At 46.9% G+C, this 13,926-nt stretch overlaps 1 protein-coding gene across 1 annotated transcript; it reads right to left on the reverse strand.

The window, feature by feature from the left end:
- Window positions 1-873: 873 nt before the first annotated feature.
- On the reverse strand, window positions 874-2,149 carry LOC119271213 (xyloglucan endotransglycosylase/hydrolase protein 8-like). Its single transcript, XM_037553125.1, has 2 exons — window positions 1,703-2,149; window positions 874-1,602 (listed from the first exon to the last, which is right to left on the reverse strand). The coding sequence occupies exons 1-2, from the start codon at window positions 1,829-1,831 to the stop codon at window positions 1,039-1,041; spliced, it is 693 nt and encodes a 230-aa protein (XP_037409022.1). The 5' UTR covers window positions 1,832-2,149; the 3' UTR covers window positions 874-1,038.
- Window positions 2,150-13,926: the final 11,777 nt, after the last annotated feature.

Here is a 13,926-nt window from a genome sequence, read left to right on the forward strand (position 1 = left end):
TACGCCATTAGTAAGCCAGAGCACACTAATGGCGCATCATCCACCAGTGCGCCATTAGTATGCCAAAGCAAATGGATAAATATGCCCCATGAAAGGCATACTAATAGCGCACCGTGGGCTATACTAATGACGAACTGCGTGGTGCGCCATTAGTATACCATATACTAATGACGCACATGTAATGCGCCATTAGCAAAAAATACTAATGATGTGGTATTAGTGGCGCACCTGTAGTGCGCCTTTAGTAGCGAAAACAGATGTGCCACTTGTAGGCCTTTTCCTAATAGTGTATATCAAAAACACCAGCGAACGATATTATCAGTGGAGGACAACACAAAAGTATATATGTAAACCGACCATACACGCGGTGCCGGAGAAGGATAGATATGCATTATTGTGGCTGCTGGCACAGTCGGGTATAAAGATGTAGTAGCGCGTATGCATGCATGATATACATTGATACAGGTGCTCTTGTCTTCTTGGACAAGCAAACGTACGTGTCCATATATATATCAATACTGATTGGCCGAACATGCTTTGCCGCGCAGCACTATATGCACATGCATTGCATTCTACGGTAATACACTGTTGAGCCGTCGATGCCCGAATTTTCCTGAGTATATATATAATGCTTGTGAATAAAAAGCGCATAATGATATAGGATTACGTTTATCTGGGAGTTCATTAACTATATACTCTGCGTCTGGAATTATTTGTCACTCAAACGGATATATCTAGCACTACCGGTAAGGCGGAGTATATGTCATTCTTTTGAAGTTCTTTGCTCAGTGACACCAAAACAAAATTTTCGACCATAGCTCATAAATGTACTGTATTGCTGTATCGATTCAAAGGCACGGTGAAATTTACATGCTTCTTTTCTGAAGGAAAAAAAAATACTAGTATACAAACAATCGCCCACACATTGATGTAGGGCTGCTTTTTAATCACAAATTCACAAAGAAAACAAGAATAGTGTACGCTTCCAAGAAAAAGATGTCAATATCAACACCGGATGCCCGGCCGGTCCGGCTGGGATCAGTAGCGGCTGCACTCTGCGGGGAGCCCCTGCGGGAACCTGTACCCATCGTCGCAGTAGTTGTAGCGCATGTAACTGCGCTCCGCCCATTTGACGATGCCCCACTCGGCGCCGTCGAGCTGCTTCTTCATCCAACTGTCGCTGCCGGCATGGCACGCCCCGCCGCTGACGCAGGCGTTGGCGTAGAAGTTGCGGTAGGAGACGACAAAGGGCGCGTTGGACCAGTTGATCGGGATCTTGCCCTTCTCGGTCGCCCAGTAGCTGCCGTCCCACAGCGTGGCGTGCAGCCTCATGGGCTTGGAGCTAGGGTAGGGGAGGCCGCCGAAGCGCTTGAAGGAGCGGATGAAGAGGTTGTCGACTTTGAAGAGGATGTTCTCCGGGTTCCAGATGATGGTGTAGGTGTGGTAGTCAGCGGCGGGGTCGAACCAGAGGTCGAACTGGTGCTCCTTCTTGCCGTCGCCGTTGGCCCACACGTTGGTGTTGAGCACCACCGGGTGGCCGCTGGAGTTGCCCATGAACTCCATGTCAATCTCGTCGCGCCACTCGTCGTCACCGGAAGAAAGCTGCAATTAACAGCGACGCAGGATCAGCTAAAAATATAAAGATCGATAGGGCGAGTTTAATGTTGGTCCTTAACGAAATTAATTAAGCTGGTCGACTTACGTAGAAGCAGGAGACGGTGCCGGCGGAGTTTCCCGGGATGAGCTTCATCTGGATGCTGAACTCACCGTAGAGAAACTGCTCCTTGGAGTTGAAGCCGGCGGCGCCGGATTGCTGGTTGAGATTGAGCATCACCACCTCCTGGCCCGAGGCCTCCTACCCCGTCCGGACGGTGCCGTCCGTGTTGAACCTCTTGTCCAGCCAGGACTTGGCCGAGGCGGCCTGCAAGAGCGCCAGGGCCACGGCGAGCACAGCCAGAAAACGCCGTGCCATGCACTACAGCACGTACTACAATAGGAGACATTTTCAAACGTCTCACAAGGCTCATAAAACGCCCGCACATAGAATAGACGGCGTTTTGGAAAGACGCTGTATATAGTCGCGAAGGGAATTGTATTTTGCGGCGAGTTTTGGAAAGCACATACATATATTGTACTGTATAGTACGCTATAGTTAGTGCTTGAATCTATGCGATAAATCATCTCGCCTGGCTGTGTAAGTACTTGTGGAGCTGTGCACACATTTCTTCCTTTTAAACACGTCTAACTCTTGTTAGCTAAGCAGTATGGGACTAAATTGATCGGTTGTGTGGAAAGCTCGGCCGGGAAAAAAATTAATTAAATGGCAGTAACAGGATTCACGACCACTAGAACCTGCCTGAAGTTCCGATTTGCAACGGAACCTACGTCATAAATATTAAAGATTTTGTCGTCATCAACCGTCGCTAATGTCCCCAATCTCCACCAGGAACCTTCACGCCACCTTAGACAGGGGAACGATTCTTCAATTCCCTGGTGCCTTGGAGTCGTTTGATTGTTGCGAATCAAATTTCCCAAAAGAATTTGCAGATTAGCATGTCCCCCGAACAAAAATATCATTACGTAGCTCATCGGCGGCGGCTGATTGGACGATGACGGCCAAGAGAGGGAGACTCATGCAAGCTTGAACACTGAAGGTCGCGCTGCAGCAGCACGGCAACCCGCATCGGCCGCAATATGTGGCCAGTTTGCCGCTGCCGGCCCTGCTGCGCTGCATCAATCCAAAGGCATTTTGCTAAAACGCCTCCAAATCTGCAATAATCCAAGGCGCTTTCCAAAAGTGCCTCCAAAAGCTGGATCAACCGAGGCACTTTTCTAGAACGCCTCCAAAGCTGCATCAATCCGAGGCATTTTCCTAAAACGCCACCTTTGAGCGCGAATTTGAGGCATTTACAAACTGCCCTTAGAAAAATGCCTTCAATTAAGAACCGTGGTGTAGTGATGGTGGATGCTATGGACTAGAGCTTCTTGGAATCAAATGAGCATACAAAGTGGAGTGCCTTGTGTGGTGTGTGGTGAGAAGAAGCACGGGAGATGTCGCGGTTTTATAGTGGTGCCGTCCCAGCTGCCGTGCCCCTGCACTGCCTGTTGATGCATGGGGCACATTTTCTTGCATGCCGTGCCCCTGCACTGCCTGTTGATGCATGGGGCACATTTTCTTGCATGCCGTGCCCCTGCACTGCCTGTTGATGCATGGGGCACATTTTCTTGCATGCATGCATTATCGATCTGGTGGGCGCGAAGGTCGTTACAATTATTCGGGCAGCACATGGGTACAATCGGCCATAATCCCTCTAATCCCTAATCTTTGGCGTGTTCATACTTACATCGGTGGTTTGATGAGGTGTCTAAAGGAACACTTATGAGCAAAGCAAAGATTAAGTGCATATGTTTTCTTTTTTAGGCTTTTTTAGGATGGTAGCAGGCAGCCCGCCTGGTGTGGCGGCGGACACGGGGCGCCATACTTCGTTCGTTCGGCCACATCTGGTAAGACCTCCCCCAATGTATAGGTGCTAAATTTTTCGATGCTTAATTTAATTAGTTGTAGACTTAGAATTTGCTTCCATCTAGGTACATGTGCTTAGCACCGTTTTTTCTAAGATCATCGTACTACTCTCTCTTTTCTCAACTAACATGTCACGTCAGGTTTTTTGCTTAGTTTTTTTTTTTTGAACCGGGCCTTAACCCCTTTCCATTATAAGCATAACGGAAATACGTAGTTCAGTAACCAAAGACCCAAAAGCCACACTCCACATAAGGAAGCTAGAAAGGGGAAAGGCGAGTTCAAGCCACCACTGGGAAACCCACCATGAGCACTCGTCATCGAGCAGCTCATTGCGGGGCGAAAACCCAGCGACACCTGTGATCACGCAAACCTCTAGGACCTAAACAAAAGGAAGTTTCCAAAAGGAACCTGAAACAGTATAATATCACCATGCCCACAGGCTCACAAACGAGCAAACAGAGCACTCGCGCAGGAGTGAGGTAGCCTATCCTGACAGAAGAAAGCTCGAAGCCTCGAATGTATGAAGGGGGATCAGTTCGTCGCTGATTTGGTTGGAGCCACGCAGATTCTCATCATCGTCGAAGCACTGGACCTGAGCATCTTGGCTCCGCGTTCCATGGCCTCCCGATCATCACCAGCCATCAAACCTGTCCAGTACATCAAAAAACCACAAGCAGCATACACCACATTAAAAGGGCTTTTGAGATCTTTGTGTTCAAAAGTAGCCTGGTTAGGACTGTTCCAGATCGCCCAACAAACTGCTGCCAAACCAGAGGTGTAGAATTTAGCTCCATCAGGAAGGAAAATGTAACACTAGGAGAAGTACTGCCAGATGTTGTTCGACAAAGAGACGTGCCCAACACACACCCGACCGTCCTCCAGACCACCCGAGCAACAGGGCATGTAAAGAAAAGGTGTTGTGAAGTTTCCACATTATTACAAAACGAGCATTTAGGATTGCCTGCCCAGTTACGCCTTCTCACGACTTCTGTAGTCAGAACCGCGTCTTGGAACACTTGCCAAAGAAAAATTTGGACTTTAAGGGGAATTTTTGCTTTCCAGATCCATCTATAGTCACATCCAGCCAGAGGTCTTTCCAAATAGGTGTACATCGATTTGGTCAAGAATTTACCTTTTTTACCCAAAGCCCAGCTAATCTGATCAGCCTCATCAGCTAAATGCCAGGAATTAACCACCTCAACCAGATCGTTCCACTGATCCGTGAGGGGAGGATCAAGATTTCTTCTAAAAAGGCCATTACCCTCAAAGTTTTTAAATTCAGCAACAGTAATCTCCTGATAATTACAAATGTTGAATAAGGCTGGAAATTTCTCACGCAAGGGGGCAGCACCTCTAATGGGATCATTCCAAATTCTGGCTACATTCCCAGAGTTTAATATCACTTCTCTACCTGCCAAATATTTTTCCTTTACTTTCATAATAGCTTTCCATGTGGGGGAATCTCCAAATTTACTTTTCATCGAGGGGACCGTATCATTTCTGAAGTATTTAGCATCAATTACCTCCTGCCAGAGAGGCCTTGCTGGGTTTCCAGTTTCCACCACCACTTGGTGAGGAGACTGATATTCTGTCTATGCAGATCTTTAACTCCCAGCCCCCCTTTGTTTTTGGATCTACATATTCTAGACCACTTGACCAAGTGATATCTTTTCCGGCCATCAGTCTCTTGCCAAAAGAACTTTTTTCTATGCTTATCTAATTTTTCAATAACCTTCTTAGATAGCATAAACATAGACATGTAGTAAAATATGATGCTAGTAAGGGAAGAATTGAGCAAGGTCAGTCTTCCCCCTGATGATGCTGCATTCCCAATCCATGATTCACAACATTTGAGGAATTTATCATCCACAAAGTTCCAATCTAATGCACGAAGAGTGGAATAACTCACAAGAACCCCTAAGTATTTCATAGGAAAGTGACCAATTTGGCAATTGAAGAGCTCAGAGTAAAAGGTAAGTATGTCATCATCCCCCCCCCTATGCATAAGATTTCACTCTTTAGGAAATTTATTTTAAGCCCCGACATGAGCTCAAATATATAAACATGAGTTTCAAATTGACCGCAGCTTCTTTGTCATGCTCAAAGAAAATGACAGTATCGTCTGCATATTGGAGGATAGCTACACCCCCGTTTATCAGGTCCGGGGCCAGACCTATCATCATTTTCTCTTTCTGAGCATTAAGGATCATTTTAGATAGGGCTTCAACAGCCATATTGAACAAAAAAGGCGAGTGCGGGTCCCCTTGTCGCACTCCTTTGCAGCTCTGGAAATAGGGGGCCATTTTCGTTATTCAATTTAATGTTAATGGTACCATTCCTAAGGATTTTCTGGATCCAGCCACACCACACAGGGCCAAACCCTCTGCGTTTATGGCACTCAAGAAGGAAATCCGAATTGATTTTATCGTAGGCTTTTTCGAAATCGAGTTTCAGCACCACACCAATTTTTTTTCTTACGCTACGTATGATGAAGGATTTCATGAAGGGTCAAAATACCATCCATAATGTTTCTATGCTTTACAAAGGCATTTTGATGCTTGCTGATGAGGATATCAGCAAAAATGGTCGCTCTATTGTCCAAAACCTTGGTGATAAGTTTGTATGGACACCGCAGGAGGCAGATTGGTCTATATTGCTGGATTTTTTTGGCTCCATTCACTCTCGGGATAAGAGTTATAACCCCATAATCCAAACGAGCAACATCTAAAGTGTTGTTATGAAAAGCATCAAACAAATGCATAATATCTTCTTTCACAAATTCCCAGCAGTGTTTATAAAACTCCGCTGGTATGTTATCCGGGCCAGGGGCTCGGTTGCTCTTCATGCCGAAAAGAGCTTTTTTCACTTATTCCTCAATGAATTTACTAGTGAGCAAAATATTATCATCCTCAGTTAATTTCTCATTTTTAGCCCACATATTAGGAGATAGATGAAAGAGGTTTCCTCTAGCAGGGCCAAACAATTCCTTATAGTAGGAGGTAGCATGAGCTAAAAGGTTGGTTGTCCCCTCGATCACAACTTCCCCGTCTGTGAGGGATTGAATCGTGTTCTTCCTCTTCTTACCATTCGCCACCCTATGATAAAAGGCTGTATTAAGATCACCTTTTAAAAGCCACCACTCGTTTGATTGTTGTAGCCAATACAACTCCTCATTAAAAAGGATATCGCTGAGCTCTGTTTCTAAGGCTGTTTTCCTCTCATATAGATCAGGTTCGAGTGGACCTTCCTCTTCTTTACTTTCGATCTCTTCCAACTCCAATTTGATTTCGTTTTTTCTTTTCTTAGCATGTCCAAAAACATTTGAACCCCACCCTTTAAAGTACTTTTTGAGCCGTTTCAGTTTGATATTAAGAATATCAATAGGATCATTAGCTCGGACTGGTTGTTCCCAGATCCTTCTGGCAGTGGGGTAGAAATTCTCGTCTCTCAGCCAACTAAGTTCAAATCTGAACTCATGTTGGTGGGGCATACTTTTTTTGTCCGCTCCCGAGGACAAGAGGAGCGGATTGTGGTCGGAAACATCCCTAACCAATTTACGAACGGTAACCAAAGGAAACAAGTCCTCCCAATCAAAACTCATCAAAACTCTATCAAGCTTCTCAAGGGTAGGGTGTTTTTGATTATTAGTCCATGTGTATTTGCCTCCTCCCATGTAGATCTCTCGCAGATTTAACAAACCTATTATGGAATTGAATTTATCCATATAAGGGGATCGGTTCAAGGTTTTGTTTTTGTCACAATTCTCTCTAAGGATATTAAAATCACCACCCACTTGTTGGGGAACGTAGTAATTTCAAAAAAATTCCTACGCACACGCAAGATCATGGTGATGCATAGCAACGAGAGGGGAGAGTGTGATCTACGTACCCTCGTAGACCGACAGCGGAAGCGTTATGACAATGCGGTTGATGTACTCGTACGTCTTCACGGCCCGGCCGATCAAGCACCGAAACTACGGCACCTCCAAGTTTTAGCACACGTTCAACTCGATGACGATCCCCGGACTCCGATCCAGCAAAGTGTCGGGGAAGAGTTCCGTCAGCACGACGGCGTGGTGACGATCTTGATGTTCTACCGTCGCAGGGCTTCGCCTAAGCACCGCTACAATATTATCGAGTATGGTGGAAGGGGGCATCGCACACAGCTAAAAAAATGATCACGTGGATCAACTTGTGTTTCTAGGGGTGCCCCCTGCCCCCGTATATAAAGGAGCAAGGGGAGGAGGCCGGCCGGCCCTAGGGCGCGCCAAGGAGGAGGAGTCCTCCTCCTAGTAGGAGTAGGACTCCCCTCTTTCCTACTCCTACTAGGAGGGGGAAAGGAAGGGGGAGAGGGAGAAGGAAAGGGGGCGCCCCCACTCTCCTAGTCCAATTCGGACCAGAGGGGGAGGGGGCGCGTGGCCCACCCTGGCCGCCCCTCTCTCTCTCCACTAGGGCCCATAAGGCCCATTACTTCTCCCGGGGGGTTCCGGTAACCCTCCGGCACTCCGGTTTTCTCCGAAATCACCCGGAACACTTCCGGTGTCCGAATATAGCTGACCAATATATCAATCTTTATATCTCGACCATTTCGAGACTCCTCGTCATGTCCGTGATCACATCCGGGACTCCGAACTAACTTCAGTACATCAAAACTCATTAACTCATAATATAACTGTCATCGAAACCTTAAGCGTGCGGACCCTACGGGTTCGAGAACAATGTAGACATGACAGAGACACGTCTCCGGTCAATAACCAATAGCGGAACCTAGATGCTCATATTGGCTCCCACATATTCTATGAAGATCTTTATCGGTCAGACCGCATAACAACATACGTTGTTCCCTTTGTCATCGGTATGTTACTTGCCCGAGATTCGATCGTCGGTATCTCAATACCTAGTTCAATCTCGTTACCGGCAAGTCTCTTTACTCGTTTCATAATACATCATCTTGCAACTAACTTATTAGTTGCAATGCTTGCAAGGCTTATGTGATGTGCATTACCGAGAGGGCCCAGAGATACCTCTCCGACAATCGGAGTGACAAATCCTAATCTCGAAATATGCCAACCCAACATTTACCTTTGGAGACACCTGTAGAGCTCCTTTATAATCACCCAGTTACGTTGTGACGTTTGGTAGCACACAAAGTGTTCCTCCGGCAAACGGGAGTTGCATAATCTCATAGTCATAGGAACATGTATAAGTCATGAAGAAAGCAATAGCAACATACTAAACGATCGGGTGCTAAGCTAATGGAATGGGTCATGTCAATCACATCATTCTCTTAATAATGTGATCCCGTTAATCAAATGACAACACATGTCTATTGTTAGGAAACATAACCATCTTTGATTAACAAGCTAGTCAAGTAGAGGCATACTAGTGATGTTTAGTTTGTCTATGTATTCACACAAGTATTATGTTTCCGGATAATAAAATTCTAGCATGAATAATAAAAATTTATCATGATATAAGGAAATAAAATAATAATAATATTATTATTGCCTCTAGGGCATATTTCCTTCAGTCTCCCACTTGCACTAGAGTCAATAATCTAGATTACACAGTAATGATTCTAACACCCATGGAGCTTTGGTGCTGATCATGTTTTGCTCGTGGAAGAGGCTTAGTCAACGGGTCTGCAACATTCAGATCCATATGTATCTTGCAAATCTCTATGTCTCCCACCTGGACTAGATCCCGGATGGAATTGAAGCGTCTCTTGATGTGCTTGGTTCTCTTGTGAAATCTGGATTCCTTTGCCAAGGCAATTGCACCCGTATTGTCACAAAAGATTTTCATTGGACCCGATGCACTAGGTATGACACCTAGATCGGATATGAACTCCTTCATCCAGACTCCTTCGTTTGCTGCTTCCGAAGTAGCTATGTATTCCGCTTCACATGTAGATCCCGCCACAACGCTTTGTTTAGAACTGCACCGACTAACAGCTCCACCATTTAATATAAACACGTATCCGGTTTGCGATTTAGAATCGTCTGGATCAGTGTCAAAGCTTGCATCAACGTAACCATTTACGATGAGCTCTTTGTCACCTCCATATATGAGAAACATATCCTTAGTCCTTTTCAGGTATTTCAGGATGTTCTTGACCGCTGTCCAGTGATCCACTCCTGGATTACTTTGGTACCTCCCTGCTAGACTTATATCAAGACACACATCAGGTCTGGTACACAGCATTGCATACATGATAGAGCCTATGGCTGAAGCATAGGGAACATCTTTCATTTTCTCTCTATCTTCTGCATTGGTCGGTCATTGAGTCTTACTCAATTTCACACCTTGTAACACAGGCAAGAATCCTTTCTTTGCTTGATCCATTTTGAACTTCTTCAAAATTTTGTCAAGGTATGTGCTTTGTGAAAGTCCAATTAAGCGTCTTGATCTATCTCTATAGATCTTAATGCCCAATATGTAAGCAGCTTCATCGAGGTCTTTCATTGAACAACTCTTATTCAAGTATCCCTTTACGCTATCCAGAAATTCTATATCATTTCCGATTAGTAATATGTCATCTACATATAATATCAGAAATGCTACCGAGCTCCCACTCACTTTCTTGTAAATACAGGCTTCTCCAAAAGTCTGTACAAAACCAAATGCTTTGATCACACTATCAAAGCATTTATTCCAACTCCGAGAGGCTTGCACCAGTCCATAAATGGATCGCTGGAGCTTGCACACTTTGTTAGCTCCCTTTGGATCGACAAAACCTTCCGGCTGCATCATATACAACTCTTCTTCCAGAAATCCATTCAGGAATGCAGTTTTGACATCTATCTGCCAAATTTCATAATCATAAAATGCGGCAATTGCTAACATGATTCGGACAGACTTAAGCATCGCTACGGGTGAGAAGGTCTCATCGTAGTCAATCCCTTGAACTTGTCGAAAACCTTTTGCGACAAGTCGAGCTTTGTAGACAGTAACATTACGGTCAGCGTCAGTCTTCTTCTTGAAGATCCATTTATTCTCAATTGCTTGCCAATCTTTGGGCAAGTCAACCAAAGTCCACACTTTGTTCTCATACATGGATCCCATCTCAGATTTCATGGCTTCAAGCCATTTTGCAGAATCTGGGCTCACCATCGCTTCTCCATAGTTCGTAGGTTCATCATGATCTAGTAGCATGACTTCCAGAACAGGATTACTGTACCACTCTGGTGCGGATCTTACTCTGATTGATCTACGAGGTTTAGTAGTATCTTGTTCTGAAGTTTCATGATCATCATCATCAGCTTCCTCACTAATTGGTGTAGGTGTCACAGAAACCGGTTTCTGTGATGTACTACTTTCCAATAAGGGAGCAGGTACAGTTACCTCATCAAGTTCTACTTTCCTCCCACTCACTTCTTTCGAGAGAAACTCCTTCTCTAGAAAGTTTCCGAATTTAGCAACAAAAGTCTTGCCTTCGGATATGTGATAGAAGGTGTATCCAATAGTTTCTTTTGGATATCCTATGAAGACACATTTCTCTGATTTGGGTTCGAGCTTATCAGGTTGAAGCTTTTTCACATAAGCATCGCAGCCCCAAACTTTCAGAAACGACAACTTCGGTTTCTTGCCAAACCACAGTTCATAAGGCGTCATCTCAATGGATTTTGACGGTGCCCTATTTAACGTGAATGCGGCCGTCTCAAGAGCATAACCCCAAAACGATAGCGGTAAATCAGTAAGAGACATCATAGATCGCACCATATCTAGTAAAGTGTGATTACGACACTCGGACACACCATTACGCTGTGGTGTTCCGGGTGGCGTGAGCTGCGAAACTATTCCGCATTGTTTCAAATGTACACCAAACTCGTAACTCAAATATTCTCCTCCATGATCAGATCATAGGAATTTTATTTTCTTGTTACGATGATTTTCAACTTCACTCTGAAATTCTTTGAACTTTTCAAATGTTTCAGACTTATGTTTCATTAAGTAGATATACCCATATCTGCTTAAGTCATCTGTGAAGGTGAGAAAATAATGATATCCGCCACGAGCCTCAACATTCATCGGACCACATACATCTGTATGTATGATTTCCAACAAATCTGTTGCTCTCTCCATAGTACCGGAGAACGGTGTTTTTGTCATCTTACCCATAAGGCACGGTTCGCAAGTACCAAGTGATTCATAATCAAGTGGTTCCAAAAGTTCATCAGTATGGAGTTTCTTCATGCGCTTTATACCGATATGACCTAAACGGCAGTGCCACATATAAGTTGCACTATCATTATCAACTCTGCATATTTTGGCTTCAACATTATGAATATGTGTGTCACTACTATCGAGATTTAATAAGAATAGACCATTCTTCATGGGTGCATGACCATAAAAGATTTTACTCATAAAAATAGAACAACCATTATTCTCTGATTTAAATGAATAACCGTCTCGCATCAAACAAGATCCAGATATAATGTTCATGCTCAACGCTGGCACCAAATAACAATTATTTAGGTCTAATACTAATCCCAAAGGTAGATGTAGAGGTAGCGTGCCGACCACGATCACATCGACTTTGGAACCATTTCCCACGCGCATCGTCACCTCGTCCTTAGCCAATCTTCGCTTAATCCGTAGTCCCTATTTCGAGTTGCAAATGTTAGCAACAGAACCAGTATCAAATACCTAGGTGCTACTGCAAGCATTAGTAAGGTACACATCAATAACATGTATATCGCATATACCTTTGTTCACCTTGCCATCCTTCTTGTCAGAGTAATGGGCCACGGGTAGGCCAACCCGAAGCCCATGACCTTTCAAGACATCGGGGCAGGCTGCGCCCCTCAAGACCACAGGGCGAAGAGCCGTCTCCTGGGGAGTATACGGCAAGACGGCCGACTGCCCGCTCACGGCCGAGTCCCAGGGGCGACTTCCAGAGAAGCCGGCTTTGGGGAGTCGGCTGGCGACTCCAACAAACCTTGACCTCATCGAGGGGGACGGGGCAAGGGCGTAGCTACATTGAAGCCCACTCCCCGCCCCTTACCAAGGGCAGGCATGGCTACAACGCGACGTACTAGGGAAGATCTCCCTGCGGCGTGGCACTGTTGCCCAGCCGGCCCTGACATCAGCATCACTGTACCTGGTCCTGCGCCCACGACGGCTTGTCTGTACGGCCTGGAGGCAGCGGGGCCCACCAGTCAGCGAGACCTCCGGAGACGGCCCCGGGGAGTCGGCCGAGCCCTCCCCCGAGGCCCACGTGCCATTAATCAAGAAGAGATGGGGAGTGGCCACAGTGATCGCCCGCCAGGCGGCGGGGCTGTTGCCACGACCCCATGACCGAGCTTGCGTCATCAGGAGCACGGCTACAGTAATCAACAGCCGGCAAGACCCTCCCGCGGCGGACGCGGCCTGTCGGCTCCGTACCAGACCAGTCGGCGGGGCCTAGCAGTCGGTGGGCCCGGGCAGTCGGCGGAGAAGCCGGAGGTCGGAGGCACTGACGGCTGGGGCCGCGCCCAGTCGAATTACCATTGTACCCCTGGGGGTAGGCCTATATAAACCCCACAGGGAACCCATGCAAAGGGTTGGATCCCAGTAGTTCTATACCACACCAGATAGAGGGAGAGAGCTAGCCTTGCCCTCTCCCACCACCAGACCCAGCTCAAGGAGCAACCGTGTAAACACTTGACTATAGTGATCATGCGGAGACCTCGCAGAGCAGCAGTAGGGGTGTTATCTCCCCGGAGAGCCCCGAAGCTGGGTAAGATTCGCCGGCGTGCATGTCTTCGCCTCATCCCGTTTCCAGGCACCGGCGACGTTCTACTCGCCCCCACCATGATAAGCCATCCGTTGGCATATGTCGCACCCAAACCCCGACATTTGGCGCCCACCGTGGGGCATGGTGCACCGCCGTCCGGAGATCTGTTCTGGACGGGAACCCTTTTTCTCCCTGGCGAGCGCAGCCAGCCAGGCACGCCAGATGAAGTTTGCTTCGACGCGCTGCGCGGCATTGAGATCGCCTGCGCCACCAGCTCCTTGGCCGAACTTGTCGGCGAGGTCCGCCTCTCCGACGAACCTGCGTCCGACGCAGGCGTGGGGGGCCCCGAAAACCCCCTCGCGGGCTTCCTCGATCAACTCCATGTTTCCGGCGAGCCTGCCGTAGAATTGGAGTCCGTAGGCTCCACCGACCCGATGCTGGTCGACTCCGACACTGCATCGGTCGACGCATTCCCCACCAACGTGGTGGTCTACGATGAACCCCTCCCCCATGCGGAGAGCGACGGAAGCACCATCACTGAGGTGCTGGTCATCAGTCATGACGAGTTCCCTGGCGGAGGGGCGCCCGACTCGCTCGGCGCGGTGCTGCAAGGCCTAGCTGCGCCCATTCCGGAAGATGCTGACACAGAGACGTTAGAAGCGCGCCGCCTTCAGCTTGTTGAAGGC

This window comes from Triticum dicoccoides, chromosome 3A (genome assembly GCF_002162155.2).
Source record: "Triticum dicoccoides isolate Atlit2015 ecotype Zavitan chromosome 3A, WEW_v2.0, whole genome shotgun sequence".
Classification (NCBI taxonomy): Eukaryota; Viridiplantae; Streptophyta; class Magnoliopsida; order Poales; family Poaceae; genus Triticum; species Triticum dicoccoides.

Excerpts from the sequence above, each read along its gene's own strand:
- LOC119271213 (XM_037553125.1), bottom strand. The coding sequence starts at position 1,831 with ATGCTCAATCTCAACCAGCAATCCGGCGCCGCCGGCTTCAACTCCAAG. Across the intron at positions 1,603-1,702 it reads GCACCGTCTCCTGCTTCTAC|CTTTCTTCCGGTGACGACGA; the intron begins GTAAGTCGACCA and ends TGTTAATTGCAG.